This window comes from Watersipora subatra, chromosome 1 (assembly GCF_963576615.1).
Source record: "Watersipora subatra chromosome 1, tzWatSuba1.1, whole genome shotgun sequence".
NCBI lineage: Eukaryota > Metazoa > Bryozoa > Gymnolaemata > Cheilostomatida > Watersiporidae > Watersipora > Watersipora subatra.
The window spans coordinates 6751520-6765452 of record NC_088708.1 but is presented as its reverse complement, the minus strand read 5'-3'; the positions used below and the strand labels follow the sequence as shown (position 1 = coordinate 6765452).

At 36.6% G+C, this 13933-nt stretch overlaps 1 protein-coding gene across 1 annotated transcript; it reads right to left on the bottom strand.

The window, feature by feature from the left end:
* Nucleotides 1-81: 81 nt before the first annotated feature.
* LOC137400644 (AN1-type zinc finger protein 4-like) lies at nucleotides 82-9452 on the bottom strand. Its single transcript, XM_068086978.1, has 7 exons — nucleotides 9110-9452; nucleotides 7456-7599; nucleotides 4634-4817; nucleotides 2665-2806; nucleotides 1653-2552; nucleotides 1096-1247; nucleotides 82-812 (listed from the first exon to the last, which is right to left on the bottom strand). The coding sequence occupies exons 1-7, from the start codon at nucleotides 9213-9215 to the stop codon at nucleotides 677-679; spliced, it is 1764 nt and encodes a 587-aa protein (XP_067943079.1). The 5' UTR covers nucleotides 9216-9452; the 3' UTR covers nucleotides 82-676.
* Nucleotides 9453-13933: the final 4481 nt, after the last annotated feature.

Here is a 13933-nt window from a genome sequence, read left to right as displayed (position 1 = left end):
TGCATTTTAACTTGTTGATTTTAATTCGCCACCACCTCCATACTGCCAAATTTCTCATAACATGATGACACAAAATAGTAATTTCAAGCTTTTCAACACTCAACTTTATTCAGCCGTTTAAAGCCAGTAAGCGCTGGCAAACACATGATTATAATTTATAAAATAAACGAACTTCACCTGTATTGCACAAAACAACTCGAATCTTGACAGCAATGGAGAAATCTAATAAGTTTCATGTAGGGAAGGAAACCCAATATATCACAGCGTTAAATCGTCTATGAGCAATGTGAGAGTAGAGTAAAAACTGGAATCAAAAGTTCGAATAGCTGCAATAAACTATGAGAAAGATCCAGATTTTAATAAAATGGAGCTGTGCTACTATATAATATACCTAAAGCCATAATCTGATAGCCCACAATTGTGAAGCACCAATTACAATGCATACTAAAACAAAGTATGTAGTGCAGGTCAAGAGTTTGGCTGCCTTCGAATACATGGTGACACACCCACGCTAAGCACATGCATTAAGATATGGAAATAAAATCAACTGTCTATATAATGCGGATAAGAAAATATGATAAATCTCTGGTAGCCAATGAAGTTATGGACCTTGTAGCGAGTCTGGTCATATGCTGCCTCACTGGAATTGAATCAAAAAAAAGAAACAGAGAGAAAACTAGATCTTTGGGAGTTTTGGTGCACTGACAACAGGGTTATTCTGCTCCAGCAGTTGTCTTCCCTCTGTCTTATAGTCGAATGTACATTCATGTGATTCAGCATAGCGATGAGCAGCACAAAAGTTTTGTCCACACCTAAAAGTGACAAAGATAAGATATATGAGAGTAACTAATGCAGCAGCATAGAAACTGTTTGCAGAACTCAAATCTAACTACGATGCTAGAGAAGCGCATAAGCCTCTCTAGAGTGAGACAATGGATAAGCGCGACAAGAGTTCAGAAATCATCACATCTGTGATAACCATAAACAACAGTGTACATACAGTTTCTCAGTGAATTATCAAAAGGAAGGATTAGTTTCATTTAAACGGGCAAGCCTATCGTAGACATTTGGCAATAAGCTATAAAAAGGTGATACCTGCACAAGTAGCTAGTTGCTAATCCCGTTTTTTTAGTGCAAAGAAAACATCGCTTCGATGACTTGCTGCCCTTCTTTTTTGATTTAACGGGAGGTAATTTGGCAGAACTAGACAATCCATCGAGAGTATCAGCGGCTGACCGTGCGGGATTCTGCAACAGTCATAGAAAGGTTATTCCCACACAAAATACACCTTACTATTAAAATGGTTTAAGACAATGCAGATTTGCTAAACAAAGCTTAACATAATGTGAGAGAAAAACTGAATTAATATGCACAATGAACTGCGAGTAAAAGCTGTGCGGTGAACTCTTTAATAAGTAGGTAACCCAAAGGACAGCATCCAAAAATGGCAGGTAAATAGTGGAACACAATGGTCCAATCTGTAAATCTATGAACAAGTGTAATCTCATACTTTCTGTAGACATATTTTCAATCGCATTCACTTTTGCTGATAAACCTCCATATTCCATGTCGAGCTAGGATTTATAAATAGACGCAACAACATCATCCGAAGCATTAAACTATCCTAGAATCAAGCTAAAAGTCTGACCTACCTCACTGGCAGCATCATCCACAGTGTGATAGGCGTTGCTAACTCTCGTGCGGACAGGACTAAAGTTGCTAATGGATGAAGAGCCGAGCTTCTCTAGCGACGCTTGTTGGAGAAAACCCGACATCATCCTCGCTTCGTTTGAACTAAGACTTTCGAGAGTAATTCGCTGTGGGTAGCAGAGTGAGTCCTTGATTGATTCGAGTGTGAGGTCAGCCTGCGGTCGAGAGGCGGTCCGAGGTCCGAGCTGTTGAGAAGAAAGATTTCGAGCAAACACCGGGGGAACGTTGCTGCCACTTTGACTACCTCCAACGGCTACAACAGCATCTGTCCCACTGACTGGGCTTTTGTAACTGTCTTTCATCTTGTCTAGAGACAAGATATCTTTACGCCTTACGCGACTAGCCGACCCTCTCGTCTGACTATTATGTGACGCTAATAAACCATCCTCGGGTATTGACTTGATTGCAGAGTCTGATTTTTTTAACGAGGCAAAGTTGGCCTCCGATTCTGCGTTACGCAGTTTCTGTCCAGCCGAGTAAGGCTTGGTGTAGCCGCTTGCAGCCACATCCGCGCCACTCTCTGGTTGGGTGAGCAGGCCAGCCTGATGGTGGAGTCGTTGTGACAGACCGTGAGCAGCTGTGCGAGGCTGAGATGGTGGCTTTGGAATGGATAGCTGAGACAGTGAAGGCGTGTCAGTTTGCTGCAACAACTGGCCTCTTGGCTTTGCATAGTCATGCTCAGGACTAAAGAGCGTTTGAGAAGTAAGAGGAACCGACTTCTGCGACATGACGGGAGGAAGACAAGGGTTTTTATTGAGTGCAGAAGGAGGCTTGTTCTGGGCGCTGTGTAAAGACTGGAGCCCATTACTTCCAGGGGAAGATAGAACTAGGTCTGTTTTAGTCTGAATTATAAAAAGGTATAGATTAAACCAATTAAATACAGAAAGAAAAAGCATGTCGCGTGATGGCAGAATAACAAATGCGCATACAAAGGTGCATAAAAGGTACACATACCTTCTTGGAGACACTCAGGTTAACCATTTTGTTCTTTAATGAATTCACTTTTTCCTTAAACCGAGCATTTTCTTCAGACTTCTCCTTGCTGCTGTTCTCCCCTTCATCCTCATCATCATACATGTTATACATGGAGGCAGCACTACGCATACGAAAACAAAACAACGCATAATATGCAATTCTGGTGTTTTTTCTGTCACACCAAATAAAGGGCAGACACAGATATAACCTTTCCTAATTTTGTTTGCAATACTTTAGTGGATGGCAAATGTTAATATTACTCAGTTTATGCATTATGCCCATGGACTGTTTCGTACTGACTGAGCTGAGATATAGCAAATCCTTCTATCAAATCATTCTATTAAAGGCCCAGTTGGGCCACTTTGAGGTTAAAACTATCTGTTAAAACCTGGTAGTTTATTAAAAGTTTTCAAGTATAATCAGCAAAGTTCAGGTCATTTGAAGCATCAGTTTTGTTGGAACTGAAGCTAAAATGTACATGAATATTTGGCCACGGCTTAACACCAACTACAGTTTTGACCAGTCATATGATGATGCGCAACTGTTTAGGGGAGTTGACCAATGAATTAACAGCATTCAAACCTTACATGTATAAGGGTCATTCAAAAACTGATAGCTTTATTCAGTAGAATTACTGAGAAATTCAGCTAAATCATTGTGGAGGCAGATAAAGGACTACCTTTCACTGCAATCATCTCTAATAATATCACTCTTTCAATAATTCTGCAGACTTCTAATGAAGTAGTATACGCTAGTTATGTGTGGGCCAAGTTTGTCACTGAAAGTCGAATCTAGTGCTACTTCTGCTAAACTTTATCAGCGCTTGTACATAACGATTGACAATATATCGCAATACATCCATATAGCAATATATATACATATAGCAATACATATACATATAGCAATACATATACATATATCAATACATATAGCAATACATATACATATAGCAATACATATACATATAGCAATACATGTACATATAGCAATACATATAGCAATTGTATAGCCATAACAGCATATACAGTTGAAATATTTTGCTCATACGGCAAAAGATCTTTACTCCAGAAACAGATTGTGATTGGTTGAAACATTTAATAACTCGGACTAGCAGTTGGTAAACTATGCAAGTTTTTTATACATCATCAAATGACTGGTGGTGACTGTAGTTGCTCTTTGGGCCACGGCAAGTTACCAGAGACCTGATCTGATGCTTCTAATAATTCAAACTTTGGTGATTTTACCTAAGACTCTGCTTAACAAGACGGTGCTAAGAACACAGTGCTAAGATCACGGTGCTAAGATCACGGTGCTAACGACACGGTGCTAACAAATTGTTTTACGCAAACATGGCCTAACAGGCCCTTTAAGCTAACCTGCTTTAACCAAAATTAGCACTTAGGCTAACGACATGAGAGCTAGTCTTAGATCTTGACCATTATATGTATTAGCTACACAATTCATATGCTACGGTTTTAAACCTTCCAGGCTATTTATTGAAGGTGGAGTTCATATTAGACCTATTTGTATGAAATATGAATCGAGTGTGTTAGTTTATGAGGGCAGATTTTGAGGTCACAATTTAGCCAATAAAAATTACATATGCTAATAGAAATTTTTGTTTACACTCCCAATAAGTGAGGGTTGATCATTTTAAACAAGAAATGTACTAAATGTCAAAAATCTTGTTGAAATCTTATTGAACAGCTTGTCAATAATCAACAAGAACATGGAACTTACTAGAAATATAGGGTGATCACCAGTGTACATATAATGGCATTCACTTAAAAGCATACATGGGTAAGGGCTATTGATGAATTCCTCGTAAATGTTGGCGCAAGGCCAAGCTAGTATCTAATTTTAGTTTAGATGCTTCTTGAACCAAAGTTGTGACGAACAAGAGATTTTGGCAAATCCAGTCTAATAAGAGCAGAAAATGTTATCTAACCTAAGAGACTCGGAGAGGGGTGTGAGGGTACCATCTCCTCTGTCGACGACCCGAAAAAAATTGAGCTGATCTCCTTCTCTAAAGACGAGTAAAGTAACTTGTCTGCTGCTACCGGGAAGTTTCTCTGAGAGGTCATCAGGCGTTGACTCCATGTACTCCACCAGCGGTGAATCTTCTATCGGAACTAGAAGCACCAGAAACTTATCGTCTTTAGAAGTGTATAAAAAAAGCTATTCAACTGCAGGTCACTAAGAAGTATTAATGTTCATGTGAATCTGTATTGCAGTTCACTGTTTACACAGTAACACAAAGAGTTGGTTTGTGAGAAACTGTATGAAATTGAGAATGAAAAGAGGAAATGGGTCTACAGATGCTTCGTTCGATTAATTGATTTTAGAGAATGGACATTTTTCTGTTAAATTATTAGGTCACAAATTATTAACTTGCGGTACATTGTAGAGGATCGATATGCACATTCATAAACTCGAGTTATAATCTATATGCCACTTATGAGAAAAAGCGATAGATACAAGCATTACCCTATCCGTTAGATTATTACATGTAATAACATTTTCAGCATTCACTGAACATATCTTTCATGAAGCAAGCAGTAAGCTATCATAGCCTATAAACTTTAATTAATTACAAAGATCTCATGCAAATATTTGGCGAAGCTACTAGAGGAATTTTCTTACTGAGTTACGATACCCTCATGTACCTTGAACGGATTAACTATCATAACAATTCTACAACCGGAGGGTATGCGATTGGACTCTGACTTAACCACACACATACGCCCGGCAAGTGATTTGTTTTGTTAATACCAGTTTTTCTCTTATGCAATAGACCCGAGTTCTATAACGCTTCCTTGACCCTCAACTGTCATGCTAACAACCGTTGTTCGTGACACATGATACTGTCATTTATAAAATGGGAATGTTGATGAGTAATTTATTGTTGTAATATCTGGTCATCTCTTTTGGCAAAAAGAATATTTTCAGTTTGGGTGACGTAAGGCACTTCTGCAAAATGGTTGGACTCGTCATGACCAGAACTCACATACACTGTATAAGAGTTTACAAGGTATCAAGATGACTATGCTACTCAGGGAGGAACAGCTATGCCGATACCAGGACTACATAAATTGCAAAGAGAGAAAGATGTCCATCCGAATCCGCAGCGCAAACATAGATGCTATCGTTGATTCATACTAGAAATTGATCATTCACTCGTACAAGAATGGGAAGCACAAAGAGGAAATGTGCCTATAGAAAATAAGAGCGTGTCAGTGTATTTTATATAATAACAGAGCGCGTAATGGATACTGGGCAGCTAGATGTTAGCCTGACAAAGGATTGCAGAAAAGCTGTAGTTACTGTAACCATGCTGTATAATGAATTCTTATGAACTGCATTTACAAGTTAAAGAAAGCGGACCCCTGCATAGATTGCTGACGCTATTTTAATCGCCGCTGCCTCGCTAGACCTGAGTAAGTGAGCTGAAAAGCAACAATGTCAAAGAGCCATACGGTTGCCATTTTTCTGAGAATGTTAGCAAAGACTAAAGAATGTTGTTAATAGAGAAAGGTTGACAAGGAGTCAGGGTATCCACGCAGATCCAGTCGATGATCAGTGGTCGGTAGATGAGTGTTCTTGCATTGACAAGCATAAGTTAGGCCACTTGAAGCAGAGAGTGAATACCAATTTAGTTAAATAGCAACTTGAAAGACAAATACATCCATTTATACAACTGAATTCAGTAGAATGGATTTAATCTTTAAAATGCTTGAACCAGTTGGTAGGCAAGTTTTAAGACCGCATGCAAAAATCTAACGCTTATATATTGAAAGTTTTTGGTGTAATTTTTGTAGAGTTGTCCACTTTTGTGATGGTATGGTTCTGAACTATTTTGTATTGACTCTATGACTTTCCTAACATGATGAAAAGAAGAAAGTGGTGGCTATAAAGCTACTTGTAGACAACATTACTCTTGAATGACATAGGTTTGTCACACTAAATCAAAATAAATTTACAATTGAAGCAGCGTTTATTGCTTAAAATGTTACACAGGCAGGCCATGTATAGCCCTTATGTTTTCGTCGTATGTTTAAGATGATATTGACACTCGGTACAAAGACGTTGGAGTTTGTTTGGAACTCATTCCGTGGTGAGCATCTCATTGGCTAATTCCAAGCGCTCTATCAAGTTTTGACATCATAAACTCATATCGAATTTGTTCTTTGTGGTTACGGATAACTACCCCTAGCATACAGACTGCCCATGTATTACCAAGAAATGGCTAGTGTATGAAAAGGAAAAAAAAGCATTTTCATGCATGATTGTAAGCATCGACGCCCATCAATGACTCTCTACTCAAGCATACTGTGTAAATTAACTAAACTGGCTGTAATGATTACTTTAGAAAACGCAATGGAAATGTGTTATGTAATGAAGCAGAAACGTGTGAATGAGCGGATTAAAATAATCCAACATTGAGACATGTTAGATGTGGATCAGGTAATGTGTGCATTTAGGGGCAAACAATAGTATATTTGCTCGGAACAAAAAATATCAGATTTCTAACTGCAAAAATGCAGAAACGGGCAAATCTTCGACCAAGAGGATAAAACTCTTCCTGTAGTCTTATGCTAAAAACATGTAAAATATTGCTTTAACATTTTTCCATGTACAATATATGGGCGTGGTAAGTTTAATTAAAAATTATAGGTTGTTTAAACATCGAATCCGATATTTGCAGAACTTGGGCTACTTGCCCCTCTCACGACTAACTCGGAAAAAAAATGAGGGGAATTAGCAGCATACCTCGACGAGTATTGATGGGCCCTCCTCTCATGGCCAACACAAGCTTGAGTGTCGCACCGTTGTGAATGTCATAGTCATGCAGGCAGTAATCATTGTCCAGTTCAGCTGTTTGCCAAATGAGATGCTGCTGACTTATTGGTATCCCTGAAAACAACAAAAAACATTCAAGGGTATGAGAGAGAAGTTCATGTACTTCCATAAACAATTATTTAGCGAACAACTTTGAATTCCAGTAACGAACTTGTGGAAAAAAATTTGGCATACATCGTATTCAATATTTTTAGTGTCTGATCAAACTCTGCCTTTCCCATATCCAGCCAAATTTTTCGATACGATGCAAGTATATTATTGTGCCTTGTTTGGATAGCTATAGTAGCAACACTCATAGACATATCCGTGATCAGAATTTTATTATCGTTAATGACATGGCAAATACTACAGAAATAAATACAGTAATCTCAAATTTGAGGTAAACTAGAAATATTGGGATTATTCATTTTTGCCAAATTGGCTTATATTGGCAGCTAAGTAGGAAGCTGTAACAATGCGTAGTTGATAATGGGTTAAAATACCGTTTTGCAAAATGCAAATGAAAAAAAACTAGTGTAAATATTATTTTAGTATAACTCCGGACTCAAATTACACTTCCTTTAATAGTGCCCAGCCACATCAAAGAGAGAGCGGAATCTTTTTAAAACTTTGTTTAAATACGAAGAAAGGTTTACATAATAAATGCACTCAACAATGACCATGGCACAGCCACAATGAATGAAACTGTTTACAGCAGGTGTATTGCGTCCAGCAGTAAAGTCCACAGCAAGGAGCTAAACCAATAGACGGTAGAAAATAATATGAAGATGCGGTAATTGTCTTTAGGGGCACAAAAAACCGGGTTACAGTTCAGGATCAACAAAAATCGATGTTATTATTGTCTATATATGTCTGTGTCTTTTCAAAGATTAGAGAGGCCAGTTATAATATAAGTAATAAACAAATATATACATATCGAGGATGCTTTTCGAATCCTGTGAATTTCTTCTCACAATGCAAATTGGTTTCACATCTTTTCTAAGCCTAATTCTACATGAAACTGCAAAGCTGTATAGGAGGTATATTCTAAGCTGTTGACCTAAAAACTCTAAATAATCATGCGCAGGCAGCGCAGACAGCGCTATTAGTAGCACACTCATGTTACACTTTTTCTCTCTTTCAGCTGAGTTTAACATTGTCATAGTATGTCGACTGTGGCTCATGATTACTCAGAGCTTTAAAACAGCCTTCTACGGTCAAATAAGAAACACAGTCACCCACCAATTACGTATTGGCTGGCGGAATCACGACATGATAGCGCACATTAGAACCATGTTCAACTTGCTAATTTAAAATACACCAGCATTACATGAACATGCTGCTTAGAGTGCACCAAGATTTATTCAAAAGTACTGTTTATCAAACAGATATATTATTCACCAATGACCTGCTTGCTAGCGTTTTGTGAACAAGCAAAAAGTAAGCAAAAACCATGGATGCTTGATTAGTTTACAGCAGACTTTCAAGTGGCTAGTGGATAAAACAAAGAACTCATATAACTATAAGGACAACTATTTAAAATAAACAGGTCAAACTCTTTAAAAACATGTGTAATCAACTTTACCTTCCAATCTCTGAATTTTCATCTTGACTGCTTGTATGCTCTCAAATGGCGAAACTCTCAGCTCGAATGCAGCACCAGTCAACGTTTCGATAAACAAGTCCATCATTATGACACCGACACTAACTAAAGCGATAGGTTGTTACTAAGTGCAACTACAACATTTGGATTGCCGACACAGGAAAGGGTTCGGTCTCTAGGTTAGAGTCTTGGCCACTTTCCAGAATGACAAGAAGCTAGTCAATCATATTGGTAGATCTGCTGCCTTTAGTCTATCCTTTTCACGCCTCGCCTGTGATCAGCTAATTGGTTCCACCTAAAATTGTACTTACTCATTAGGAAACTAGTTGGTTACATACAAGCATTTTAATGGAATCACCACAGATGTCGGTGTTTAGATACTTCACATATACATAAAGCAGAAAGCACAAAACAATGAACACTGCTGTTAGTTAATGCACATTTCCCAATAAATTGGAAGAAAATGGTACAATTTAATGATATTTTGAATAACACCATATTAATTTCAAATGAAAATTTTTGCAGTTCAATCCAATCCATAAAACCGCACAATGTTTTGTTGTACAAACACATTAATAAACGGCCAAAGACAAACTGTAATTCTTGAGAAAGTTTTCCCCCTTTTCCTAAACACTCCATGACACTAAAACCAAGGATATCCAAAACAAAAAACATTTACACCTTACACTGGCGCACAGAGCCACTTTCTCGAAACACCCTAAACCCTTTAGTAGTGAAATTTAGAGATCTAAAACCAGTCAAAAACTGTCATCAACAATTTCGCTTGTGATACCTTGTTTTACTGATTACGAAACAAGATTGTTACACTGAGATATAATTGGCTCTGTTGATATTTACAACCAATGATTAGTACATACAGTACAGGGTAAGCAAATAGACCTTGAGAAATCCCACCATTTTTTACTCATTCTAAAATCACCAGATACGATCAATAGAACCACAATACGGTTCAAACTTGTATAGCTAGATATTAGGTCAACATGCATATTGCTCAATAATATTTACAAAAGTAACACCTAAACTTGGTATTTTAGTTTCGAGGTTGCTTTAGGTATGTAATAATAAGCACAACACACCCTATAAAGCTTTACAAAATAGTTGGTATGATTTTGTTACATTACACATGGTACATGCCTAAATATTAAAATATTCTCTATCTTGACATTCCACAACAAAATTATGACAGTTCGCGAACTGAAATCTAAACTAGGATTGTTAGAAAAACACAAAAACTGATATTCAAATATTTACTAAGAATAAGCTGTGTTGGGGCACAATACTTATTACAAGCAGACTAAAAATTCAAATTTGCAGAACACTTTATTATATTTCAATGCGGATTAAAGAAGGAGAGCAGTAACAACACGATGTTTTTAAAAGTTTATCTCAATTCTTGACACAAGCATCTTGAGTTAAAACTTGTGCAATAAAATGACGTACATCTAGCAAAATGCTTGAAAAATGTTGTTGGTAATCTGACTTCAGCTACAAACATTAACGAATAAAAGTATAAAATTACAGAAAGCCAGATAGGGAGAAACGAAAAACTAAAGCAAGAATTTGCTATAAAATACTGTTTTTTCATAACTACTGTATAACAATTAATAGGTTTATTAGATATGCATTACTTCTTGATACTAGTAACAAAGCATTGCATAAACGGCATAAACACGTATTTATTCTAAGAATACAACGATGCTATACAATACTACAAGCCTGACAGTTGAAATTTATTTTATTTAATGCTCACACCACAAACCTACATATCATTAACGAATACAAATACTTGAAACTGAGCATATAAGTGCTGTGAAATTAGTAGGATTAAAAATTGTATCACGCTAGGTAAATATGGTGAGTTATGTTAAATTTAGATAGGTTTCAAGCATTCCATGTAATCGACTTCACTATATTTAGTTGTAAATGAAACAATATTTCATTTAGCCTCTCATATGCTCTAAAAATAACTATTGAACAATAAATACTGCTTTGGTTCCAGTAATGTCGTTTCGAAAAGTTGAAAACAGCATTTAGTTATTGATAAACCAATTTAGGACTAAAAATGTAAGGTACTAGTTCCCCGGATGAGGATCACCATAACACATACTCACGTGACTAAAAATACATTCCATTCGTAGACTATCTTCCAAATTAACAGTTTGTGAATTTATTTATTCTAATAACAAAGCAAACATAACTTGGAACTCGAGCTTATAAAGCAACAAGGGCCATTGACATAAATAGATGAAACTCTTTTCTACGATCGGCAGTTTTGTGGTCTAAATACATAGACGTATTCGAACTTTCGAATCATCTGCTCGACAAACAGGCCTAATAGGACTGGACAATGGTTGTTGTGAAGAGTATGCGTGAAGTAGAAAAGGTTTATGTGTTTTCACAAATTTAACCAAAATGTTTTAAAAGCTGCAATGAAAATTTATCTAAATTTATCACAAAAATTTCTTAAATTTACTTGTTTTGTGTGTAAACCTTTAGACTAATATTTCAAAAGCGGTTTTGGCCTAACGGGGTTTCTTAGATTTTAGGTTACTACAACTTTCGACTCCATTTTATTCACTTTAAACTTTGAACAATAATAAAAAGCGCTACCTAGTATAGAATTTTGGCGTGTTTGTCAAATATTTTATTTACGCAGTTTTGGCAATCACCGATTTGTTCACTATTTGCTTCATTGCGTTATAGTATTAATTAAGGTTTCTCTTTTTTATGTGTTAAATACATTGTAATCAAAAAAGTGGGAGAAAAAGGGTGGTAAAGAGAGGAGAGGTACAGAGAGCAAAAGAGGGAGAAATAATGGAAAAAGGAGAGCAAAAAATTTTTTTGGTTTTTTTTGGGTGTGTGTCTACTAAATTTGTGCATTTGTGTTTTAAAAAGTACGCTTGAGTTACAAAAATTACACACTATTTAGATGTGTCTTGCCGTAAATATGAGGAAGGTGATTTTTGTCACTAAAGTTTGTAAGTTGTCTTTCTCGTTCAGTTTACAACAAAAGCAAGTGTAGGTGGAGTTGCACGAAAAACTGAAAAGTGTTATTTTTTAAATTTTTCAATTAGTCAAACTGAACATGCTCATTCTGCGCCCCATTCTAAAAATAAACTCAGGTTTGTCCTTCATTTGTTTTTTGTCAGAGTCCGTGTTGATAAAAGAGGTAATATTGTGTTCACTTCTACAAATAGCAAGATTTTAAAAATAAAGTGCTTTTTATTGGCTGTGGCTCAATCATTTCAGAGCACAAGTTTTACTATATAGGTGAAGGCGCTTTTATTTGCCGCAGCTGGTGACAAGTCCATATTCTGCAACTCAGATGTTAGGGTCTAATTGTGGGCTACAGAAGACTTGAATCATTCACTCGTATTAATAGATATTTAATATTACTGATGTAACCCTGTAAAATCTGAAATATTAGAGTAGTACCGGACATATGTGTTTTGAGACTTTCTGGGGCCCCCATCGAGCGTTCTGATTGTTGTATTTTTTGTTTCTTCCCGTTTGAATACTGGTGCTACAAACAGTGCTTACAAACTGTATCAGAAAATGGTTCCAGAACAAACTTTGTGGGGGCAGAAGTTGATGTGCAAATTTTACTCAATGCTCTTTGGAGTTCCTAGCACTGTCAAACCTCTATGTACTATTTAACTCATTTTCAGAACTACTTTTTATGTTATCATGTTACATCATGATTATGTTAGATCACATACTATAAAACCTCTAATTGAACGCCACCTTTATTTGAATGCCACCTCCATTTGACTGCCACTATAGGAAAAGGGTTGAAAAATAGAGCACCACCCTTTAATAGAACGCCACCACCATTTGACCACCAAACCACCGCCACGTCATTTGACTGCCACTTTGACATTCTTTGATCTTTCCCTAGCCGTAGTAGTAAGTGATCAGTAAAAAGGTTTTTACAAAACATACTAATAATGACTCGGTTACATCAATAACAATTAATTATTTCATTGTTTCTGATCACATCAAAGTCCGTTTTCCAACTTCAAAGCTTTTCATTTTTTCCGTGAAAGTTTCGAAAGCAACACCTCAGAAATAATTAATAACTGTAACAAGTTAATAGTAGTTCATTGTCCAATATGGTCTGATACTTCAACGTATGTGAAAAATGGTTTACATTCACGATGGTGCGTGAACGGCTAGTTTTAGGCTGAAGGTTGTGCTTAGCTCTCATGGGGCTAGAAGTTTATCATTTGTGCGAAAGACAATAGCGTAAAAGTTTTGCCCTGCTAAAAAAATTATTTGGATACTAATATCGACTAGTTCAGCAGTGCAAAAGAAGATTTGAGGTCAGAAGACATTGTAGACATTATTAAACAGCCAGAAAATGTTTGTTCAATTGAAAGCAGCAATCCGAACCTTGAAGGCAGCTGGTCGAACAAACGATGTAAATATTTCTGTTTCAAAATTGTTAATTTTTGTTTCTGTATGTATGTATAAGTATGGTTTATTTATTTCACTTGCTCTTGCAAATCAATTTGCAGATTTGCAGTATATTATTTGATAGCATCCTTGCGGTTATCTTAGCACTGCTTACAATGGATCGAAGCTCATAACTCCTTTCCTGTTGCACATGAAAAGCTAGTTTCAGCTGCAAACTGTAGCAAAGATATCAATAATTACAATGAGCTTTTATGCCATGGTTATGGTTAAATATAGTTGTAAAATAAAAACATGGCTTCAATTTTAAAAGAAAGTAAAAATATTGGAAGCTCCAACAAGTTGCAAAGGAGGGCACTGGCTATAATATCA

Coding starts and splice junctions, on each gene's coding strand:
- LOC137400644 (XM_068086978.1), bottom strand. CDS start 9,215: ATGATGGACTTGTTTATCGAAACGTTGACTGGTGCTGCATTCGAGCTG. Junction 7,600..9,109: donor GAAAATTCAGAGATTGGAAG/GTAAAGTTGATT, acceptor TGTTGTTTTCAG/GGATACCAATAAGTCAGCAG. Junction 1,248..1,652: donor TGGATGATGCTGCCAGTGAG/GTAGGTCAGACT, acceptor TGACTGTTGCAG/AATCCCGCACGGTCAGCCGC.